The 22,816-nt window shown below is 42.9% G+C and overlaps 1 protein-coding gene across 1 annotated transcript in view; it reads right to left on the bottom strand.

The window, feature by feature from the left end:
• LOC134390172 (HHIP-like protein 2) overlaps positions 1-19,649 on the bottom strand; it is a 29,905-nt gene extending 10,256 nt beyond the window's left edge. Inside the window, 6 exon segments of the mRNA XM_063113439.1 lie at positions 294-439; positions 4,894-5,020; positions 5,903-6,234; positions 7,444-7,587; positions 8,496-9,148; positions 19,341-19,649. Coding sequence (XP_062969509.1) covers positions 294-439; positions 4,894-5,020; positions 5,903-6,234; positions 7,444-7,587; positions 8,496-9,148; positions 19,341-19,649 — 1,711 coding nt within the window.
• Positions 19,650-22,816: the final 3,167 nt, after the last annotated feature.

The raw sequence follows: 22,816 nt of genomic DNA, 5'->3' as shown, positions 1-22,816 counted from the left end.
ATGATTTGCCCTTCATGATGGTCGTGTGGCTCAAACAAGGAGGGGTAGGTTGGCATAGTCAGTCTGTTTCTTCATTGGTGAAATGAGCATAATAATTACATCACGGGGGTGTTGTGATTACTAAATGGGACAAGATATGTGAAATGCTTAGAACAGTGTCTAGTACATTATAAAAGATGACAAAATGATAGTGATAATAGTAGAAGGGGAAATTACTGTTTAAACCAATGTTCAGTCAATGCCTATGATGAAATTCCAGAAAGCAGACATCAAATAACTGTACAAATTTGTACCTGCTTCGTCTTCAGCAAAGGAGATGATGAATTTGCTGTAAGTACTGATTAGCCCTGGAAAGGCACAGAGCTTGGTGCTGCCTAGGCAAACATCCTGTTTCTTCCATTTCTTGGTTTTTCTATCTTCCTGCAAAGCCACAAGTCGACTAGGATGAAAATAAAACCTTGTATTTTAGGAATCCATATTTCCAGTCTGCAGGATATTTTCCCACCAAGAATCAAGGAATGCTTGACTACTAGGACCAGGTCTCCCATAAAGAGATCAATAGCTCACCTCCCCCAAGAACCAAAAAGCTGCTTCAGTCACCCATTTTTCATAGGTGGGAAACCTATTTTCTATTATAAAAGGTGTTTGGTGCCCTGTGAAGGTTGCACCACTGTAAAAGACTAATCTTATTTTTATGAGTGTGTAAACTTTCGCTAGTTGTCCAACATCCCTAAGCTGCAGTTTCCTCATCTGTAAAATGGAAAGTGATAATTTTTGGAATTTACCATAGGGGAGAGCTGTGAAAGTTAAGTAAGATAATATACATAAAGATCTCATCAATATGCCTGACACACAGTCAGGGCTCAAAAACTACTGGTGCTTATTATTATGACTGTATAGTAGCAGGCACATGCTTTACAACCCTCTGCCATCTATCTGAACTAAAAGCAGATTTTTAGAAGACAAGGAATGGAAGCTCAGTAAACCCAGAGAGCTCATTAGAATCAACCAAATACGTTTATGGAACCAGAAACACCCAAACCAAGGTGATTCTGATGTATATGCCTCAATTAAGAATCACTGCATATCAACCAAGTGATATACGGGGTGGACATTGTGGGGGCAAAAAACATAGAGGACAAAGAAATCCCAAATACCTAACAAGTGATGATGAAGGAACTGACAAATTAGTAAGTAACTCTACCCCATCTGTGTAACCAAGAATTGCAGCATGAAAATATAAACAACCTTTCTCACTAAGATGGCATAACAGGACCGGATTTACACACCCCCACACACCTTAAATAGTCAAAAACCTGTGCAAAATGGTGGTGGGTTAAAAGACACTGGAGATCAGGCCATGTAGGCATGTGTTCCCTGAGAGACAGGAAACAAACAAGGTGAGCCCTACAATTGTTCCAGCTTACTACCCTGAGATTTTCCAGCACAAGGAGGGAAAACAAAGACAATGCCCAGCAGACTCTTTCAGTTGGAAAGATATTGCCAAGAGTCCATGTAGACACCAATGCAATAAGAGTTTGCAGGACTCATATTGGAGAGAAGAAAACTGTACAGAGAATGAACTCCAGAGATCCGTAAAGGGTCCCCCTCAAGTATTCTTCAGTATACTCAATATCAGGTACATGTGAGGAAACTACCTAAAGCAAGGGAACAAATTAGAAGGAAAAGTTCCTGGCACTTAGGGTCAGGAATTCTGAAAGTATAATATTGCAGGGTATTGGTAGAGTTCTCAGGAAGTCTTGCCTCAATAGTGAGGTAGTTCTAGGAAAAGCACCACTTTGGTCTTGCTTAACAAATGTTAACAGCAAGACCTGAAAGTCATTTCACAGTAACTTAAATGTGTCCCAGAACAAAACTCAAAAATATTTACAGGAATACAAAAATATCCGTAATGTACAAAGTTAAATAAATAATTTCTTGCATCCAATCAAAAATTACTAGATAAGCAAAGAAGGAGGAAAATACAACCCACAATAAAGAGTAAAATCAATCAAAACTGACACAGAACTGATACAGATGTTAAAATTAGCAGACAAGAACATTAAAACAGAGATTGTTACTATATTGAAGACATGGGAGATATTTTTAAAAAACCCAAATCAAGTTTCTAGAAGTGAAAAATTCAGTGTCTGAGACTGAAATAAAAACCTCACTGGATGGAATTAATGGCTGGTTAGACATTATAGAAGAAAATTAATGGCTGGTTAGGCACTACAGAAGAAAAGATTCATGAACTGAAGACATAGCAATAGAAACTATCCCAAATGAAACACAAAGAAAAAATGAGCTGTGGGACAACTATGAGCAGCCTAATATACATGTGACTGAAGTCTCCAAATGAGAGGAGAGAAAAGGGGTGAGGAAACAGAAAAATAATATTTGAAGAAATAATGGCAAAAATTTCTCAATATTTAATGAAAGCTGATTATAAACTCACAGATCCAGTAATTACAACAAACTTCAAGCACCAAAAATATGAAGAAAATTAAACCAAGTTTAATTTATGAAATTGCACAAAACCAGTGATAAAGAGAAAAACCTTAAAAGCAGCCAGAGAAAAAAATGATGCATTACATATGGAGGAACAAATATAAGGATGACAGCAGATTTGTCATTGGAAATAATGCAAGCAAGAAAACAGTGGGGCAACCTCCTTAAAGAATTAAAGAAAAAACATGTCAATGTATGCGGGGAAAATATCTTTCAAAAATAAAGGCAAAATAAAGACTGCAAAAACGGAAAGAATTCACAACTAGAACCATTAGAAAAGAAATGTTAAAGGAAGTTCTTCAGACAGAAAAAGAAAAGATATCAGAATGAAATATGCATCTATACAAAAGAATGAAGAGCATTAGAAATGGTAACATATGAGTTTCTTACTGCCACTGTAATAAATTACCACAAATTGGTTGCTTACAACAACACATGTTTATTCTCTTATAATTTGGGAAGCCAGAACTCTGAAATGGTTTTCACTGAGGCAAAAGCAAGCTGTTGGCAGGATTGTGCTCCCTCCAGAGGCTCCAGAGGATCCATTTCCTTGCCTTTTCCAGCTTCTAGAGGCTGTGCTCACGCCTCGACTCATAACCCCACATCGTATCACCTTTCCTCCCTGTTTCCATCGTCATACCACTTCCATCTCTTCTTCCTCTGTCTTCTCATAATCGCTCAGCTCACCTAGAAAATCCAGAATAATCTCCTAAATCATATATAGTATGTTCTGTGACCATAATAAATCTAAATCAGAAATAAATAGCAAAAAGATCTCTGGTGGGCCGGCCCCGTGGCTCACTCGGGAGACTGCGGCACTCGTAGCGCAGAGGCCGCTGGTTCGGATCCTATATAGGGATGGCCGGTGCGCTCACTGGCTGAGCATGGTGCAGACAACACCATGCCGAGGGTTGCAATCCTTTTACCAGTCCAAAAAAAAAAGAAAAGAAAAGAAAAGAAAGAAAGATCTCTGGAAAATATTCAGATATTTGGAAACTATATAACACACTTTGAAATAACTCATGAGACAAAGGAATCACAAGGGAAATTAGAAAATATTTTTAACTGAATAAAAATGAAAACACAATATATCAAAATTACAGGATGCTGTTCAAGCAGCACTTGAGCAGAAATTTACAGCACTAAACATACATATTAGAAAACACGGCAGGTCTCAGATCAATGACCTCAGCTTCCATCCTGAGAAACTAGAAGTAGAAGAGCAAATTAAGCCCTAAGCAAGCAGAAGGAAGGGAAAAGAGCAGAAAGCAATGAAATAGAAAACAGAAAAATAATAGGAAAAAAACCAATGAACTCAAAAGCTAGTTCTCAGAGAAGATGAATAAAATTGATAAAACTCTAACCAGTCTGATTAAAAACAGACACAATCTACAATATCAAGAATAAGATAAATGATGTTATTATAGTTTGTATAAATACTAAAATAATAATAATGGAAATGACACCAATATGATGGTGAAAATTAGACTGTTTCCCCGTTTCTAGTCAACACTGTACTGAAGAATTAAACTGGAGCAATTGTCCAGTTAGAAAAATAATAAAAACCTTCCAATTCAGAGAAAGAAAAATAAAAGTGTTCATATTCACAGACAAAATTATCTTTTACATAGAAAATCCAATAGAATCTACAAAAAAAAGCTACCAGAACAAATAAGTTCAGCAAGTTGCCAGATATAAGCTTAATATGAAAAAATGTGTATATACTATGAATTAACAATCAGAAACTGTGACTTAACAAAATAACATTGACTATAGCATCAAACACAATGAAATGCTTAGATGTACAAGACCTCTGCACAGAAAACTACAAAACACTGTAGCAGTTGTATTCACAATATCCCCAAAATGGAAACAACCAAAGTATCCATCAGTAACAGGAAGAATAGATGAATAAATCATGGTATATTCATACAATTGAATATTACAAAGCAATGAAGAAGACAAACTATTGATACATGCAAAAATATTAATGAATCTTAGAGACATTATTGAATTAAAGAAGCCAGGCACACAAAGAGTACACACTACATGACTCCATTTTTACATGAAGTTCCAGAAGCAAAACTAATCTGTGGTAAGAGTGGCCATCTCTGGCTGGTGCGTGTGTATGCCTGTGCATGTTGGCAGGGGAGAGGGCAGAGAAAGCCATGATATTGGTATTGACAGGCAATAGGCAAAAGGAACCTCCCAGGGTGATGGAAATGTTCTGCATCTTGATACGGTTGGTGGTAATACAAGTGTACACGTTTGTAAACTTTATCCAACTGTGCTCTTCAGAGATTATATTTCACTATGTGTAAGTTATACTTCAATAAAAACATTAAAATAAAAAAGGGAGAGGAGACATCAACACTTCCTTACCCACTCATGAAGTCCCCAAAGATGTAGAGGCCATTGAGCTTCGGGGATTCACACCCACGGTAGACATAACCTCCAGTGACCAACTTCCCCACTGCACGGCCATAGGCATAGATGGGCAAAACATCATCTGTCCAGGAATAAGTTAGGAGAGTGAGTGTCATGGCCAAAATTAGGAGCTTCAAGGAGGGAGAAGAGGGCTTTTTAATGCAGTCGCCTGATTTGGGGTAAAACACTTCATCCCTTGGTCTTCAGCAGAACACTTGGCCAAGTGAATCATGTTTATTTTTCCCACTAGGCCAGACACAATATTTGCGAACTTCCCACTTGACTACTGTCTGCAGGCAGAGAGGAAGCCCAAAACTCCCCCATTCTATGAGGCAGTGACCTAGAAACCCAGACACCTAAGTTTTCCCCCTAGGTTGATATGGCAGATACTTGGGTTTAAGGATACGGAAAATATTGTGAGGGTCTGTAAGACTGCTTTATAACTTAGAGGACAAAAAACACTAAATAACGTAAAGTCAGAATATTGGAATTTTGAGCCAGGTAGAGTTTCCAAAGCACACCTTGTTTATTGATGTTAAGGGATTGTACTCTTACTTGGCTGCATGTGGAATGTCATTTCACTGGGCTGTCCCAACTGGGAAATAAATAAAAAGATACAGCCACCAATTTGGCTCTGCCAGTGGTTGTCAAAATAGTATGCCTAAAAATCATATGGGTAATATTTATAAAATAGATTCCTAGATCAATCCCATTCCCACAATCCACCCAAGATTCAAATTAATTAGGTCTGAGGTACAGCCTAGGAATCTACTTTCTAACAAGGACTGCCAAGGTGTCTCTGGTGCTGGTGGCTGGAGGACCACTTGGAGAAGCATGTCCCACAGGACACAAAGCATTATTTAAACGACCTGCAGGGCAGCACACTCCCAGGTTTTATTCCTCCACCTTCACCTCCAATCCACCCAACTCATTTTAGAAATCACCCAGAGAGCTTCTTACTTACCCAAACAGGCATTGAGGCAAAGTTTCTTGTCATAACATTCAAACCCTTCCTTTGCTCTCCCGCCATAGTTCCCACCCTTAACAATAAGGTCGACTTCCTCAAACCTGTTCTGACCCACATCGCCACAGAATATCCGGCCTCGGCCCTGGTGCGTGATGGGGTCCCCTCGGTCCACGGCACATCGCCACATGTTTCTGATCCCATAGGCATAGATGGCAGGGTGGGCCCCTGGCTCAGAAACAAAGGGATTGTCCACGGGGATATGGTACCGCTTGCCATCTGAGCCTGCTCCATTCACATCAATCCTTAACACTTTTCCCGGCAGGGAACTTCTGAAAGAAAGGCCAAGAAACAGACACAGGTGAGCAAGGGCACAGCACCAGCAGAGACCACCCAGCAGAGCCGACTGATAGTGATGCCAAGAGACTGCTAGAAATCACATGGGGAGACATGATTCATTTTTTTCTTTTAAGTAGTCATGTGCTGCATAACAATGTTTGGGTCAACAATGGACCACATATATGATGGTGGTCCCATAAGATTAGAATACCATATTTTTACTGTACCTTCTCTATGTTTAGATATGTTTAGATGCACAAATACATTCCATTGTGTTTCAATTACCTACAGTATTCAGTACAGTAACATGATGTACATTTGTAGCCTAGGTTTGTGGCAGGCTACACCATCTAGGTTTGTGGAAGTATGCCCTATGATGTTCCCACAATAACAAAATCACCTAATGACACACTCCTCAGAATGTATTCCTGTTGTTAAGCAATGCATGACTGTACTGTATATACAAGATGTTAAGACACCCATTTTTGGCTCAAAGAGAATAAGTAGGCAAAAGTTTGATGTGAATCTGTTCTATGTGACCCTGAGCAAATGGCACCTTCAATTTTTTATTTTAATGATGAGGGTGGTTTCTCTTTGATTTGGTCTAATACTATGAATTTTTAAAAGAAGCAGGTTTTATTCTACCTCATGTAGCAACGTGGTCAGTAGAAAGAAAAGAGGATTTTGTCAGTCTCTGCCAATGACTGTGGTCTCTGGACCTCAGTTTCCTTATTATAAAGCAGTGGACAGTAACACTACCTTGCAATGTGGTGGTGATGTAAGGGTTAACAGTTATTGTGTATACAGCATTTAACACAATTAGGCATTCAACAAATGTTACCTTTCTATTATTATTAACCTCGATATTTTTATTACTAAGAATAATGAGAACCAAGTGATTACTGGGTGCAAAGGGCAGAGTGACCACGTGACCTTTATCTTGATAGCACAGCATTATTGAACTCTGGCCCCAGATAGTCTGAATTAGAATTCTGATTCTGCCCTTAACCCTAACCCTAATCCTAACCCTAACCCTAACCCTAACCCTAACTCATCTGAAATTTATAAGAAAGAAAACCAAATGTTTCTCCCATTTGCTTCCGTGGAAGGGACTACATCTTGAAGTAATCCATGTGGGTTTGACTCCATCTCAGCAAGAACACTGTACCCCACTGACTCACTCTAGATAGACTCCAGCTTACTTGTTCTGAGCATTTCCAAACTTGCCGAAGGGATCCCCAGCCTGCCATCTATCCCCAGTGAATATGTACAGATAGCCATCCAGGCCAAAAAGAAGTTGTCCACCATTATGATTTGAGGCAGGTTCTTCTATTTCCAAGATGACCCTGAAACAGAAAAAGAAACTATGCATTGGGCTTTGACACAAGCAGAAGCTGTATCCTCTTGAGACACCCAGAAATGTCTGGTGTACGCACGAAGATCTGCCACGCCAGCCAAGACCCATTTCAGAGTGTCCAGGATGACAGAACAGAGCTCTGGGGCTCTGAGAGGGCTCTTGTTTCCTGGCATGACTCCTTCATGGATTATTTTTCTTTCATACCACAACTTCATGTGATGTAGACAGAGCCAGGGTAACAATCATCCTGTTCTAGGGCCTGCCTTACTCTCTGCTGTCCCAGAATTCTCAGTCCCTTTCTTTGAGTGACTTAGCAGGGGTTAGTCTATCAGTGCAGTGTGCTCTTTCCAGTCCTCCCACCTATCTACTACGGGAAAGAGACAAGGCAGAAAGGAGAAGGAAGAAAGGCAGGGTGGTAGAATGGACAGAGCGTGAGCTTGGGGTCAGTTAGAACCGAGTCCTCATCTGACCATGCATCAATAGCTTTGTGGCCTTGTGCCCCAGCCTCCTATGAGGACAAGAAATCCCACATTTAAGAGAAAGGGTCTGGATCTAATGGCCACACAATAATCATAGGCCGCTATTATATTTAATATAGTGATATTATCCATAATCATTTCTCAAGACTTTGTGGTTGCTGGCCCTTTCTTACCCTCTGTAAAGACAAGAAACCATGGTTCTAATTAGGTAACTGTAAGGTGGCGGCTGTACCCCATAAAGACCCTGGACTCAAGAGTCTAACTTAGGCTGTGCTCATTAATCAACAATGACTCCTTTCTTGATGTTTTAAGCTAGTGCTCCAAAACAAGTTAAGTTCCCCTCTACCATTTCAAAGGACTGATTGGCATTATTTCAAGATACAGTATAAAGTTGCAGATTCTCATGGCTATGACTCACCTCTCTGATTTGGGGTCCGCTTTGTTGGGATCAGCCCGAGAAACCTTCATCTCACTAATCCGGATCTTTTCTACCTTCTTCTTGCCAAGGCATGAATAATAAATATAGAACTTGTGGTTGTGGTGGAATTTGGGATGAAAAGCCAACCCCAAGAAGCCTCTCTCATCCCCAATCCATGGAGTGGTCAGAACGATGCTCCTGAGGTCCAAGAACGGTTGCTCCAGACGGCTCCCATCTGGAAGGTAGACCCACACCACTGCTTCCTGCTCAGCAACAAAGAAGCGATGGGTGCCATCCCCAGCATGGACCATGGCAACGGGGTTCCTCAGCCCGTTGGCCACCTCAGTTAGGCAGAGTTGCAGGCAGCCCTGATGGTCCTTGGCCACCACACCCAGGTCATGGTTGAGATGGTCATTCCTCAGGACATTGGGGAAGCAATAGTCTTTGTCAGGAAGATTGAGGAGGTGGCAGAAGTGGGCACTATCCTTTTCATGGGACTCCTGGAGGCCATGACCTTTGGTCAGCAGGGAGATGGCAGAGTGGCAGTTAGAGTGGAATGCAGAGCAGTAGTCAGAGCAAAGTCCAGGAAGCTTCCGGAAGGGCGTCAGAGGGTTCTCAGCATCGTAGAGGTGGGCTGCGTAGGGTGAGCACTCCTGGAAAAGAAAAGGAAGCCCAATCTCAGCAGTCAGACTGGCCACGGTGGGGCTTGTCTCAATTTTTGAGTAAGAACAAAGTAAAAACGGTCTAAGAAAAAAATTAGTATTCTGGAATTTTTGTTACCAACTACTAGTAACTCACTTCTTGTCTCTGTGACCCAAGTTTTCTACCCAGTTAATGCTCCTAGAAGGCAGAAGGGAAAAAAACTCTCGTATTCCCTATTCTGTCTCTAACATTTCAGCTTAGTTCTTGCCACTTAATGTTTTATTACATGATGAATGAATATTTTTTACAAGGAAATTTTACCAAATTTCCCAATCTTTCCCTTTTCTATAAATGATGTATCTGCAAGATTTTATTTCTTTATACAAATCTGAAGCAATTTGGCAAGTTTCATGCTTGTTAAAACTGGATGTTGGGAAGGCTGCAGCCAGATGGTGGACTAGAAGTGCCTGGGGTGCATTCCCCCCACAGAAAAGGACCAGAACACCTAGCAGACTAAATATTGACGGGAGCATGTGTGGGAGAGTGTGGGGGTGCAGCAAGAGAGTGGTGAGTCCCTATGGAGCATGAAAGCCCAGGTTGATGACACAGAGAGGAGAGACACAGGCCTCAGCCACCATGTCTCCAACACCAGGCACAGGAAGAATTTCCCCTTGCAGCAAAAAGGTAGGCAGAGGACCCCCACCAACCCCACCCTCACCACAGAGAGCCACAGACCCTCTGGCAAGCCAGGTCTAGAGAAAAGTGTGGGGAGTGGCCTAGAATACACACACTGCATTTCTCTAGAACACTAGCACAAATGGTACACTCCCCACCACCCACTCACGTGACTCAAGATGATTCAGGACAGCATCATCTTGAAACCAGAGCCTCTACAGGAGCACTCGCTGCCCTGCGGCCAGTAGCCATGGTGCTTCCCCAGCCTTAAGGCTCTTCCCTGTCCCAGCACAACCACAGGAGAAGCTACAATACCCTGATCCTGGCAGCTTCAAGCCTGGGCTCAGAGCAGCCATGACTCTAGTTGTGCACTCTGGGAAGCCAAACCTAGTCCTGTTGAACTAACACACCTCCATGTCCCCAGCCAAAAATCAGACAGGCCGACCCTCGTCCGGCAGACCTCCCCCTATTCCTCCCCCTACCCTCCAGCACTACCAACTGAGTCATGTGTGCCTGAACCCTCAAGCCAGAAAAACAGCTCACGGGTCTCTACCCTAATGAATATGTCCTCGAGCTGGTGGGAATAAAGTGCATCCCTCTCCTGGAGAAGCGGGCAGTTGGCTCCACCCTGAACAGCACTGCCTGGAAGCCTCGCCAACAGTCCCGGAAGCAGCTGCACCAGCTCCCTCACTGCAGGCCTGCCTAGTGGCCCTGCCCTCTACCCAGAAGTGGCTGGACAGGCCACTTCACCACAGACCTGCCAAGCAGCTCTGTCCACTTCTGGGGAAGAACCAGATGGGCTCCCTCACTGCAGGAATGCTAGCCGTCCTGCCCACTGACTGGAAAGAGGCTGGTCACCCCCCTCCCCACCTAGCAGCACTGCCCACCACCCAGGAAGTATCTGGATGGGCCCCCTCACTGCAGCCCCACCTAGTGGCCTCACTCACTTCCTGAGAAGCAGCTCAGCAGCTCTGGCCTTGGCTCTCCAACTCCTGAACCACAGAAGGAAGCATGACCTCACATTGGGCCCCAAGAACTGCCACAGCGGAAGGACCACTGGCAGACCTGCAATCAGCTAGCTGAGCCAAAGCACACCCACATCCTGGCTCAGAAAAACAGCTCAGCTGTCATACCCCTGGAAGACCTGCCACTGAGTCTTTGAGCCATTACTTGCACATGCATCTGAATGAGAGACCATGTGGCTGATGTGCCCTTGTTGGGCCCACTCCTGGTCAGAGAAGAAGCACAGTGACCCTGCCACTGGTAAACCAGTGCCAGAGACCCTGACAGGCCATGCCTGCACCCCAAACCTGAGAATCAAATCAGCAATGGCATCCCAGCTCCAGAAACGACTGACCACAGAGTAGATGTGCACACCCCCAGCCTGTGAACCAACCCAGTGATCCCTCCCCCTGCAAAGCCATGCCACCACCGCCACAAACCTCCAAAGCATAGGTCACTGAGTCAATTGCAGACATAATGAAAGTGGATTATAGGTGAAGAAACCACATAGAATCTATACTACTGCATCTATATGGAACAAAACCATTGCACTGTACCCAATCAGCACTCTAAGACACATTTGCAGGTGAAAGTCTTTCCCCACACAAGCCACTCTACAAAATTCAAAAAGATGGCTGTTCCACCAGATCCACAGATATCAATGCAGGGAAGCAAGAAACATGAAAAATCAATGTAACATGACACCACCAAAAAAACAAAATCATGCTCCAGTAACTGATCCCAAAGAATTGAAAATTGCCAACTTGCCAGAAAAGAAATTCAGATTAATGATCTTTAGGAAACTCACTGAAATACAAGAGAATACAGACAAACAGTTCAGTGAAATCAGAAAAACAATTCACCATCTGAATGAGAAATTCAACAAAGAGATAGGTAACATTAAAAAAAAGCAGAAATCTTGAAATTGAAGAATTCATTGAATGAGATAAAAAACACTTCTGGGACTACATCAAGCAGAGTAAAGAATTTCTGATCTTAAAGATAGCAGTTTTCAAATAACATAGGCAGCCAAAAGAGAGAGAGAGAGAGAATAAAAGAGAATGAATAAAGCTTGCAAGGTATATAGGATACTGTTAAGTGAACAACTATTCAAATTATGGGCATTCCAGAAGAAGAAAACAAAAGGGACATTGAAAACCTATTTAAAGATATAGTAACTGAAAACATCCCTCATCTTGGGAAAGATGTGAACCTCCAAATTCAGGAAGCTCAAAGGTCCCCAAGTCGATTCAGCCCAAATAGGTCATCTCCAAAACACAATGTAGTCAAGCTATCCAAAGTTAAAGACAAAGAGAATTCTAAGAACAGAAAGAGAAAAACATCAAGTCATTTGTAAGGGAAGCTATTAATAGACTAATTGATTGCTACTCAGCAGAAACCCTATATGACAGGAGGGAATGGGATGATATATTCAGAGTACTGAAAGAAAAAAACTGCCAGCCAAGAATATTATACCACCAAAGGTATCCTTCAGAAAAGAAGGAGAAATAAGGTCTTTATCAGACAAGCAAATATTAAGGGCATTCATCACCACCAGACCATCCCTACAATAACAACTTAGGGGGAGTCCTACATCTAGAAGAGAAAGAACAATAACAACCATCATGAAAAAAACTGAAAATATAAAACTTACTCATAGAGTAGATACATAAATTAGAAAGGGAAAGAAATCAAACCTTATCAATACAGAAAACCACCAGACCACGAGGATAAACATTAAGTGAGGAAGAAAAGAACAAAGGACACAAAAAACAATCAGAAACCAACCAACAAAATGACAGGAGTAAGACCTCACATGTCAATAATAACCTTGAATGTAAATGGATTAAATGCTCCAATTATAAGACAAAGACTGACTGAATGGGCAAAAAAACACAAACCATCCATATGCTGCATGTAACAATTATAAATATATATGCACCCAACACAGGAACACCCAGATATATAAAACAATTAGTATCTAATCCAAAGGGAGAGATAAACAATAACACAATAATAGCTGAGGACTTAACACCCCTCTTTCAGTATTCGACAGGAAATCATCAAAGAAACACTGGATTTAAATGGCACCATAGACCAGATGCACCTAACAGACATACACGGAGCATTTCATCCAACAACTGCAGAATACACGTTCTTTTCATGAGCACATGGAGATTTCTCTAGGATTGACCATATGTTAGGCAACAAAATAAGTCTCAACAAGTTCAAAAACCTTGGGCATTCCAGAAGGTTCTATTACTCTTGAAATCATATTGAGTATTTTTCTGAAAATAATGGAAAATTAGATATCAATAACAAGAGGAACTTGTGAAACTACACATACACATGAAATTAAACAACATGCTCTTGAACTACCAAAGAAGAGATTAAGAACGCAATTTTAAAAAGAATGTGAAACTAATGAAGACAGAAACACAACATACCGAAACCTACACGATACAGCCAAGGCAGTATTAAGAGGAGAATTTATACCAACAAACACATCAGAAAAAAAGAAAGATTTCAAATAAACAGTCTAGCGATGTATCTCAAGGAACTAGAAAAGCGAGAACAAACTAATTCCAAAATAAATAGAAGAAAAGAAGTAATAAAAATCAGAGCAGTGATAATTGAAATTGAGACTAAAAATACAATACAAAAAATCAATCAAACAGAAAGTTGGTTCTTTGAAAAGATAAAGAAAACTGACAGACCACTAGCCAAACTAACCAAGAAAAAAAAGACAAAAAACCCAAATAAATAAAATCAGAAGTGCAAATGTAGACATCACAACAGATAGCAACAAAATACAAAGGATCATCAGAGACTATTATGAACAACTATATACCAATAAACATGAAAATGTAGAGGAACTGGATGAATCCCTGGACACGTATGCCCTACCAAGACTGAACCAAGAAGAAACAGAAAATCAAAACAAAACAAAACAAAACAAAAAAAACCAACTAGTAGCATTGGAAGAATGAAGAAAAGAAAAAGAAACCAGGAAAGCCGCCCCATTTACAATAGCAACAAAAAATAAAATAAAATAAAATGCCTGAGAATTAATTTAATCCAGGATGTACAAGATCTCTACAATGAAAACTATAAAACACTGATTAAAGAAATTAAAGAAGACACAAAAAAAATGGAAAGATGCTCCATGCTGATTGATTGGAAGACTCAATATTGTCAAAATGACCATACTACCCAAAGCTCTCTACAGATTCAATGCAATCCCCATCAAACTACTAATGACATACTTCACAGAAATAGAAAAAACAATTCAAAAATGTGTATGGAATGACAAGAGATGCTGAAGAGCCAAAGCAATCCAGTCCAAAAGGAACAAAGCAGGGGGTATCTCACTCTGACTTCAAAATATACTACAAAGGGATAGTAATCAAAACAGCATTGTACTGCTTCAAAAATAGACACATAGGGCCGACCCCGTGGCTCACTCAGGAGAGTGCGGTGCTGGGAGCGCAGCAGCGCTCCCGCCATGGGTTCAGATCCTATATAGGGATGGCCGGTTCACTCACTGGCTGAGCGCAGTCACAAAAAAGTACCAAAAAAAAAAAAAAAACAGACACATAGATCAATGGAACAGAACAGAGAATTCAGAAATAAATCCACACATCTACAGCCAACTGATTTTTTTATAATTTATTTTTATTAGCATATTCATTGTTACAAATCATACTTATGCTTTATGCCCCTTATCCAATCCCCCCTCCCTTCCCCCCTCTTCTCACACCCCCCCTAATAACCATAGATTTGTTCTCTCCATCTGATAGATTAACTATCCTCTGTTGGTTTGTTGCCTAGATGATCTGTCCAGTACTGAGACAGGTGTGATCAAGTCTTCCTGTATTACTGTAAATCAAATTTCTTCTATTACTCTGGAGTGTGTTTTGTGGAGAGAAAGGACATCTTCTTTTTTTTTCTTTTTTTTTTTTGGTCTCCACTGGTGCCTCTCCTTGTGTCAGTGCAGTCGAGAGTCTGGCATGCCATCTGCACAGTGGCTGTGACTGCTGCTATAGAGTCTAATTGATTTTGTGGCAGCCATGGCAACTGCGGTGGCTATGGTGGGCTACCCATGTGAAAATGGTGTTTTTGTTGTGCTCTTTACCTGGTTGGAGCTGGATTCAGCTTCCCTAGCTCCATGCCTCAGGACCCCACTGGGGCTCAGGGAAGTGGCAGCACCTTGCCTGTTTGTGGCTGGGTTCAGCTTCCCATGGCTCCACGCCTCAAATCCCCAGCTGGGCCCAAGGGTGGTGGCGGCAGCTTGCCCAAACGCGTCTGTATTTGGCTTCCCCTTAGCCAACTGGTTTTTGTCAAAGTTTCCAAGAACATACACTAGGGAAAAGACAGTCTCTTCAACAAATGGTGCTGGGAAAACTGAAGATCCATGTGCAGAAGAATGAAACTAGACCCCTATCTCTCACCATATATGAAAATCAACTCAAAATGGATCAAAGACTTAAATGTAAGGCCCAAAACTATAAAACTCTAGAAGAAAACATAGGGGAAACACTTCAGGACATAGGCCTGGGCAAAGGCTTTATGAATAATACTTCAGAAGCACAGAGAACAAAAGCAAAAGTTAACAAATGAGATCATATCAAACTAAAAAACTTCTGTACAGCAAAGGAAAGAAGTAACAGAGCATAAAGACAATCTGCAGAATGGAGAAAATATTTGCAAACTATGTATCCAACAAGGGATTGATATCTAAAATATGCGAAGAATTCAAACAACTCAACAGTGATAAATGAATAATCCAATCTTAAAATGGGCAAAGGAACTGAACTGACATTTTTCGAAAGAAGACATACAAATGGCCAACGGACATGAAAAAAAGCTCAACATCACTAATCATCAGAGAAATGCAAATCAAAACCACAATGAGATATCATCTCACCCCAGTTAGAATGGCTATTATCAAAAAGATAGAAAGTAACAAATTCCAGCAAGGATGCAGAGAAAGAGGAACTCACATACATTTTTGGTGGGAATGTAAATTTGTACACCACTATGGAAAACAGTATGGAGGTTTCTGGAACAACGACAGAACAGATACAACCAACAATCATATAGAAATATAAGGAGACCACATTGGGCAAAGCACTGGGTATCTTTGAATAGCTAGTCAAGATGATGTTGAATGTTCTAGCACAAAGAAGTGACAAACGACTGAGGTGATGGATATGCCAAGCACCTGGATATGATCATTGCACACATATGAATGTACCCAAATGTCATACTGTACTCCATAAATATATACAGTTATCATGGGTCAATTAAGAAAAATAAATTAAAAACAGAAATAGAAGTAGAATAGTGGTCACCGGAGACAGAGAAAGGGAGTGGAGAGGGGAGGCTGTGGAAAGGTTGGTGGACTGGTACAAAGTTACAAAGTTACAATTAGAGAGGAAGAATAAGTTCTGGTGTTCTAGGGTGACAATAGCTAATAATACTGCATTGTGTATTTCAAGAGAGCCAGAAAAGAGGATCTTGGATACAACCACAAAGAAATGATAAATGTTTAGTGATAGATATGCTAACTACTCTGATTAGATCATTATACAATATGTGCATGTATTAAAACAACAAACTATACCCCACAAACATATACAATGAAAAAAGAAAAAGAATAAAAATAAAAATGTTTTACTGATCAATGAAAAATAAACTTGGTGTTGGATATACAGTGTTAATTATTTAATTTTCTTTGCTTTTTCATATTTTTGAAATATTTTACAATTAAAAATAAAATTTATAAAATAGACATTGACGTATTACTCCCAGAGATTAAGTGTCTAGTAATTTCTTCACTAATTTATTAAAAATATGTATGTGTATTGTATACAAAGCACCATGCTAAAGGCTATATAAATTTGAACTGTGACTATAGAGCAATATGACTGCTCTTTACACAAACATAAGAGGACCTTGTGCCCAAAGGAGTATCTGCTATTCGGACCTCCCTACACTATAGTATTTTTTAGGAAGAAAATAGAATATTGTGTGCAGACAAGCAACTCCCAATAGTGATGAAAGACAGAGGCAACTGAGACGGGGAAAGTAAGAAAGGTTGGCTAAAAAGGTATTGTTTGGGGTCATGCAGCATAGCAGAGACCACTGTCCCAAGATCCCCCTTCTGATCGCTAATGGCTCTCCCAAGCCAGCTGGCCTGAGCAGACCTGTCCCACACACCTCTGTTCTCTCACCACCTCATGAAGGGACAAGCAGCATTTTTCATGTGTATGTAACTTCCCTGTTCTCTCTTACTTCCCCTTTTGTAGCTTGCAGAGCAAGCTCTTAGTTATTGGGAAGAAGGGAAGGAGCCCAGAGATTCACAGCGTCTGTCCCTGGGCAGTCTATTTCGGTTTAGGACACTTGTCAGAGCTGCTAACAAGAAGCAAAATGACCCGCTCTTGAGTGTCACCTCATGATGGAGTTTGGATGTGTTGCCCCCTCCAAAACTCATGTGGAAATTTGATCTCCAATGTGCCAATGTTGGAAACTGATTGAGTCATGGGGGTGGATCCCTCATGAATGGATTAATGCTCTCCCTAAGGGAGAGGGGATTAATGAGTGAGTTCTCGCTCTATTAGTTCCCGCCAGAGCTTGTTGCTTAAAAAGACCCTGGCACCTTCTCTCTCTCTCTCTTGCTTCCTCTTGCTTCTCTCTCTTGCTTCCTCTCGCCATGTGATCTGCTTGTACCCACAGGCTGCCTGCCACTTTTCTGCCATGAGTAGAAGCAGCCTGAGGCCCATGCCAGATGCAGCTATCCCAGAATCGTAAGCCAAATAAACCTCTCTTCTTTATAAATTACCCAGTCTCAGGTATTTCTGTTATAGCAACACAAAACAGACTAAAACACCTCACTAACTCTGTCTACTCTTGGGGAGTGAGAATAAAAGAGAGGGGAGATGAGAATAAGAATGAAATACCAGGGAACAGAAGGGGGCTGTGGAAATACAGCCCCCACCGTGGCACACCCTTTTGCAGCCATTTAGTTTGCAAAGTTGCTGCTCCTCTATTAGCTCAGTAACGAAAAAATGTTTCTCTGCTTTAAGGGTAAGAAAACTAAGGACAGGGCAGAGACTCTCCTGGAGTCTCTCCTATGTGCCAGGCACCGTTCTCTGCACTGGGGTTGCAGCAGTGAGCTAAGTGCACAGTTTCTGTTCTGATGGAGCTCACTTCTCTTGCCAGAATGGGCCAGTGTTGCTAGTATTGTACTTTGGCATGCTGTGATGAAAACGGCACAAAACTTGAAGTCTAAGCATCTAGATTTGTTATCCGGAACTGTCTGACGTTGGCCAAGTCATTAAAACTCCAGAACCCCATCAGTAAAATGGAGGTCATAATAACTGCCTGCAGAATCATTGCTGGGAACACAGTACATGTGCAGGGAAGAAAGAGGGCCTTGGAAATTTTAATGAATAGACACGGGTAAGGTTGTTTGCCTGAAATTTTTCTTATTCCTCAAATTCCTGAAACAAGAGAACTGCTAACTACGGTTTCCTGAAACCTTGCCCAGGAGAGAAGGGGTAGGGAGTAGACATTTTTACCGCGGGAGATCTCATAGATGAACAGCCTCGGGGCTGCTCATAAAAGCCCAGCTTCTGCCAAAACGGTTATCCCAGAGTTAATCCTCCAGGAAACGGTGTGGGGTGGAGGGGAGGGTGCACAGAGTGAGAGAGCGCAGCCCGGGGCAGTGCCACCCAGGTGGCTGGCTTGTGTGCCAGATCTGGCTGTGATCCCCACCGGGGCCCTGGGAAGCTCAGTTAACTTCTGCGTACACCGCTCGGGGAGTCGGGGTGGCCAGTGCGCTGGAACAGTGGCAGCGGGAGGTCTGGGGCTGATGTCACGAGATGAGGCAGGCGGCCAGCTAATGGCGCTGACACACCCAGGAGGGTCTCAGGTCAAAGGTGTGCCTGGACTTTCTGCCTCTTGTCTCCAACTCGTCATTAGAGGGCTTCTCCATATAGTGACCTCTTTCACCAGCTCTCTGATGTGACCTCCCGCTCCGTGCCCCTAAACGCCGCTTCCCACAAAGCGCGTGGTGCAGCCGACACTCGCCGCATTTCCAGGCTGAGCTCAGCTAAGCCCATGGCTCCCGGGGCTGTGGATCTTGGCGCCGGGGAGCCAGGAGCAGCGGGAACTCGGTGTCATTGCCAGCAGCCGCCTGCAGCTCTGACCAGCTCTCAACGCCGGGCAGACGGGACCCTACAAGAGCCCCCACCCCTGCCACCGCCTTCCCCACTCCAAGGACGCCCTGGCACAGACCACCCAGACGAGCGAGGACGGACCCAGAGGGTGCCCCACCCCCTCCCTTTGCGCACTAGTCAGTGTCACGGGCGCCCGCCCTCGGGGCACCGCAGGGGACGCGGACGCCGAAGGCTCCGGGAAGCTCGCTGGGTGGGCCCCGGCCCCCGCCGGCCTGGGCAGAGCCCGCGCTCTCAGGGGAGGCGCTTTTCCTCCACTGCCCTGCGGGTTCACGCGAAGACCCACCTGGCAAAGGATGTCTTTAACGTGGCCTCCACACAGCTCGTGGCCCTTCAGGCCAAGGTGGTTCATGACGTCCCTGTAGCGGGCAGCGATGCGATGGTCCCTACGCTGGTCACAGCAGCCAAAGTCAGCATAGTCAGAGCAAAACTCGAGGTGCAGAGGGGGCTGGTAGGGGGGCCCGTAATCTAGGCACTGGGGGTGTCCCTGCAGCAAGCCCACCTGGCCCACCAAGAAAATGAGGTAGAGGCAGAAAATGCCAGAAGAGAGCCAGGGGGGACCAGAACACGGGCCGGGAATGGACTTTCTCAGCATTTCGGCCTTGAGAACAGGCGGGCTGCGGTGTTAGCTCAGGTTGGCTTCTCTGCTCTGCCCGAGTTCCCTCCCTCTCTTTCTCCCCCTCACCCCCTCCTCTTCTCTTCCTTCCTTGTCTTTCACCCTCCCCAAGTTCACTGAGGTGGTTTCTGAGCAGTGTCCCTTCTGTGGGCTGGGTAGCTAAGCAAGCGTCCCTTATGGAAGCAGTGGGACGTCCCTCTCCCTCCAATGCCACCTAAACATGAAGCTGGCCTAAGTCTCAACCTCGGGGCTGAAGGCACATGGTTGCTTAGCCACAGGGTGCAACGGTGTCCACGGCAGAGGTGCTGGGGTGGCGCGGGGGGAGACCAGGAATTCACCCTTTGTTTACTGTTTCTCCACCGTCTGAGTGGCCCAGGACCACGAGAACACCACACGACAGTCCCAGACAGCACGCTCTGTGGCGGGCAAGCTTCCATTGTTCCTGCCAGGCCCAGGACACCCGACTCAGATGAGGGTCTAGAAGATGGAGGGGTGTGGCCGGAGTAGAGTGTGCTCTGTGGTTCTGCCATCTGGAAAGGTGTGTGGAGTGGCAGGAAGGAGGACACTGCACGAATTTTGTACACATGGCAAGAAGCAAGGAGAGGAAAGAGGAGCAAAGAAAAAGCAGAGGGTCTCAGTTTGTGCTGCTGTAACAGAAGACCACAGACTGCATGACTTATAAACAATAGACATTTATTTCTCACCGTTCTGGAGGCAAGGAAGTCCAAGACCAAGGCACCAGCAGGTGTCCGGCGAGGGCCCTGTCCCTCATAGACAGTGTCTTGTTGCTGCATGCTCTCACACCAAAGACATAAAAGGAGCAAACCCACTCCCTCCAGCTGCCTCAATACCATCACATCAGCGATTGTCAACCTATGAATTTGGGGGGGACACATTCAGACCATAGCAGAGGGACTGTGGACTAGTGAAAACAGTCAGCAAGGACTGTTTGGGACAATTTCATCAGGAAGCACTCGACATCTGGGTTATTTTTGCCAAATTTATACCTGCTTTAGGGGCATTCCCACTCACTTAGTGTTTAAGATGTGTTTTTGCTTTGTGCGTGTCCCTTGCATATCACAGGCCCTTGGTCAATATTTCTTGAGTAAGCGGATGAAGAACATGGAGTCCCAAATGCACACAGCCAAACACTTGGTACCTGAGCTCACTCAGTATTTTCCCCAGTTCCGGTCCACCCTGAAATTTTCTTACTGGCAAAAGCATCTTTTTGAAATCCAAGTTTCTTCTTGTTCCAGATGTGCTTCTACAGAGGGCACACTACCTGGCTCTCCCACTCACCACCAGCCTTTGCCAGAATGTCATCTAAAGGGGACAGTAAGCCTCAATCTAGCCAAGTCGGTCCTTACAATGCTCTGGATTATGAAAGCCGCAAATAGCATTTAAAACACAAACAGAATCTTTATAGTAACGGAAAAGTCAGGAGGCAGTTGTCGGGATGTTCATCAGCACAGCCCTGCTTTCCTATTTGTACTGTTCACTATCACACCTAGTGTAGTGGTGCTTTTTAAAACATAACATGGCACCCATGACTCATGGTGGCTGTGCCGTTGCCACTAGGTTGTTTGCTTAAAGGTCAGATAACGTCTCTGCTCTGGAAGCCTTGGGTGGGAGGAGTAACACTTGGGCTAACTTCGGCAGTGAGTTCACAGCCACCTCTGCCTTCTCAGAAATGGGACGTAACCGTCTGACTCCCGGATACATAAGAATGAATGCCTTCTCTCATCCCATGCACGACCTGAGAGTATTTTTTGAACTTCTGTTGACAGTCTGTTTCCCTTTTGCCATGAAAAATATGAAGATTTATGGTCTGGGACAAAAAATCACTGCAAGATTAGCAGGAAAAGATCAGCTGGCAGGATCGCATCATACCTAGTGACAGCATGAATTTCTGATTATTAAAATGTGTAACATTTCAGATAGGACTACTTATCAGATATAATTACATAATACATGTGACTATGTAACAATTATGCAATAGTTAATTTTACAATAGATGTGTCAATTCAGTAAATATGTATTATTAAATGCAAAGTATTATGCCAGAAGAGAAATATTTAATAGAAAACTGATATATAGAACAAACTTTCTCAAGTTTATGCTCTGAGAAGAAAGGATGAAAAAGTGTCCAAATAATACAAGGCAGATTATATTCAGGTAACAGTAAGAGAGGGACAAACTGCTATTAGGAATTCTAAGGAGGGAGAAATGACATCAGGCTGGGGGTACTAAGAGCATCTTAATGAAGGTTGAACGGGGCTTTGAGATAAGGTGTGAGTGGAAAAGGACAGAAAATGAATTTTTACTGTTAAGTGAGCTTAGGAAGTAAGTCTGAAACTGTGTTCTAGTATCTGAAATCACTTTAGCTCCCATTTTTGAACCAAACAATCTTTTAAAAAATTGTTTTAGTTTGCTAAGGCCGCCATACCAAAGTACCACAAACTAGGTGGCTTAAACAACAGAACTTTTTCATCTCAGGATTCTGGAGACTCGAACTCTGAGACTGAGGTGTCAGCAGGGCTGTTCCTTCTGAGGACCATGAGGGAGGCTGCTCCGTGCTCCTACAGCTCTTTGAGGTTCGCTGGCACTCTTGTACCCTGTGGCTTGCAGATGCATCACCCCAGTCTCTGCCTTCATGCTCACCTGGCACTCTCCCTGTGTATGTGCGTCTCTGTCTAAACTTCCCCTTTTTATAAGGACACCAGTCTTTATAAAAAGGGCTACCATAGAAGGCCCCCATGATGACTTCATTTTAACTGAGTTATCTCTGTAAAGACTATCTCCACATAAGGTCACATTCTGAGGTACCGGGGGGTTAGGACGTCAACAATTCTTTCTGAGGGGACACAATTCAACTCATAGCAGTTACTAACACACAGGTCATGAAACAGAACAGAAAAAAATATATAAAAAGAAATTTTCTTTCTCAGCAGCTTCTCATGTAGTTTACTGATTTCTCTTGCAGTCTATCTGCCTTCAGACTATCTCCCTCTCTGTCTGAAAATGAACAGGTTTATTTGAGATTAGGGAAAGTGTAGTAACTTTCTCATTTGTACTATGCATTACAGTATATTTTCTCACATTGCATTTCATTTCATCTTAATTCTCTTAGGTAAGCAAGATCGATA

Source organism: Cynocephalus volans, chromosome 11 (genome assembly GCF_027409185.1).
Source record: "Cynocephalus volans isolate mCynVol1 chromosome 11, mCynVol1.pri, whole genome shotgun sequence".
Classification (NCBI taxonomy): Eukaryota; Metazoa; Chordata; class Mammalia; order Dermoptera; family Cynocephalidae; genus Cynocephalus; species Cynocephalus volans.
This window is presented reverse-complemented; position numbering and strand designations above follow the sequence as displayed.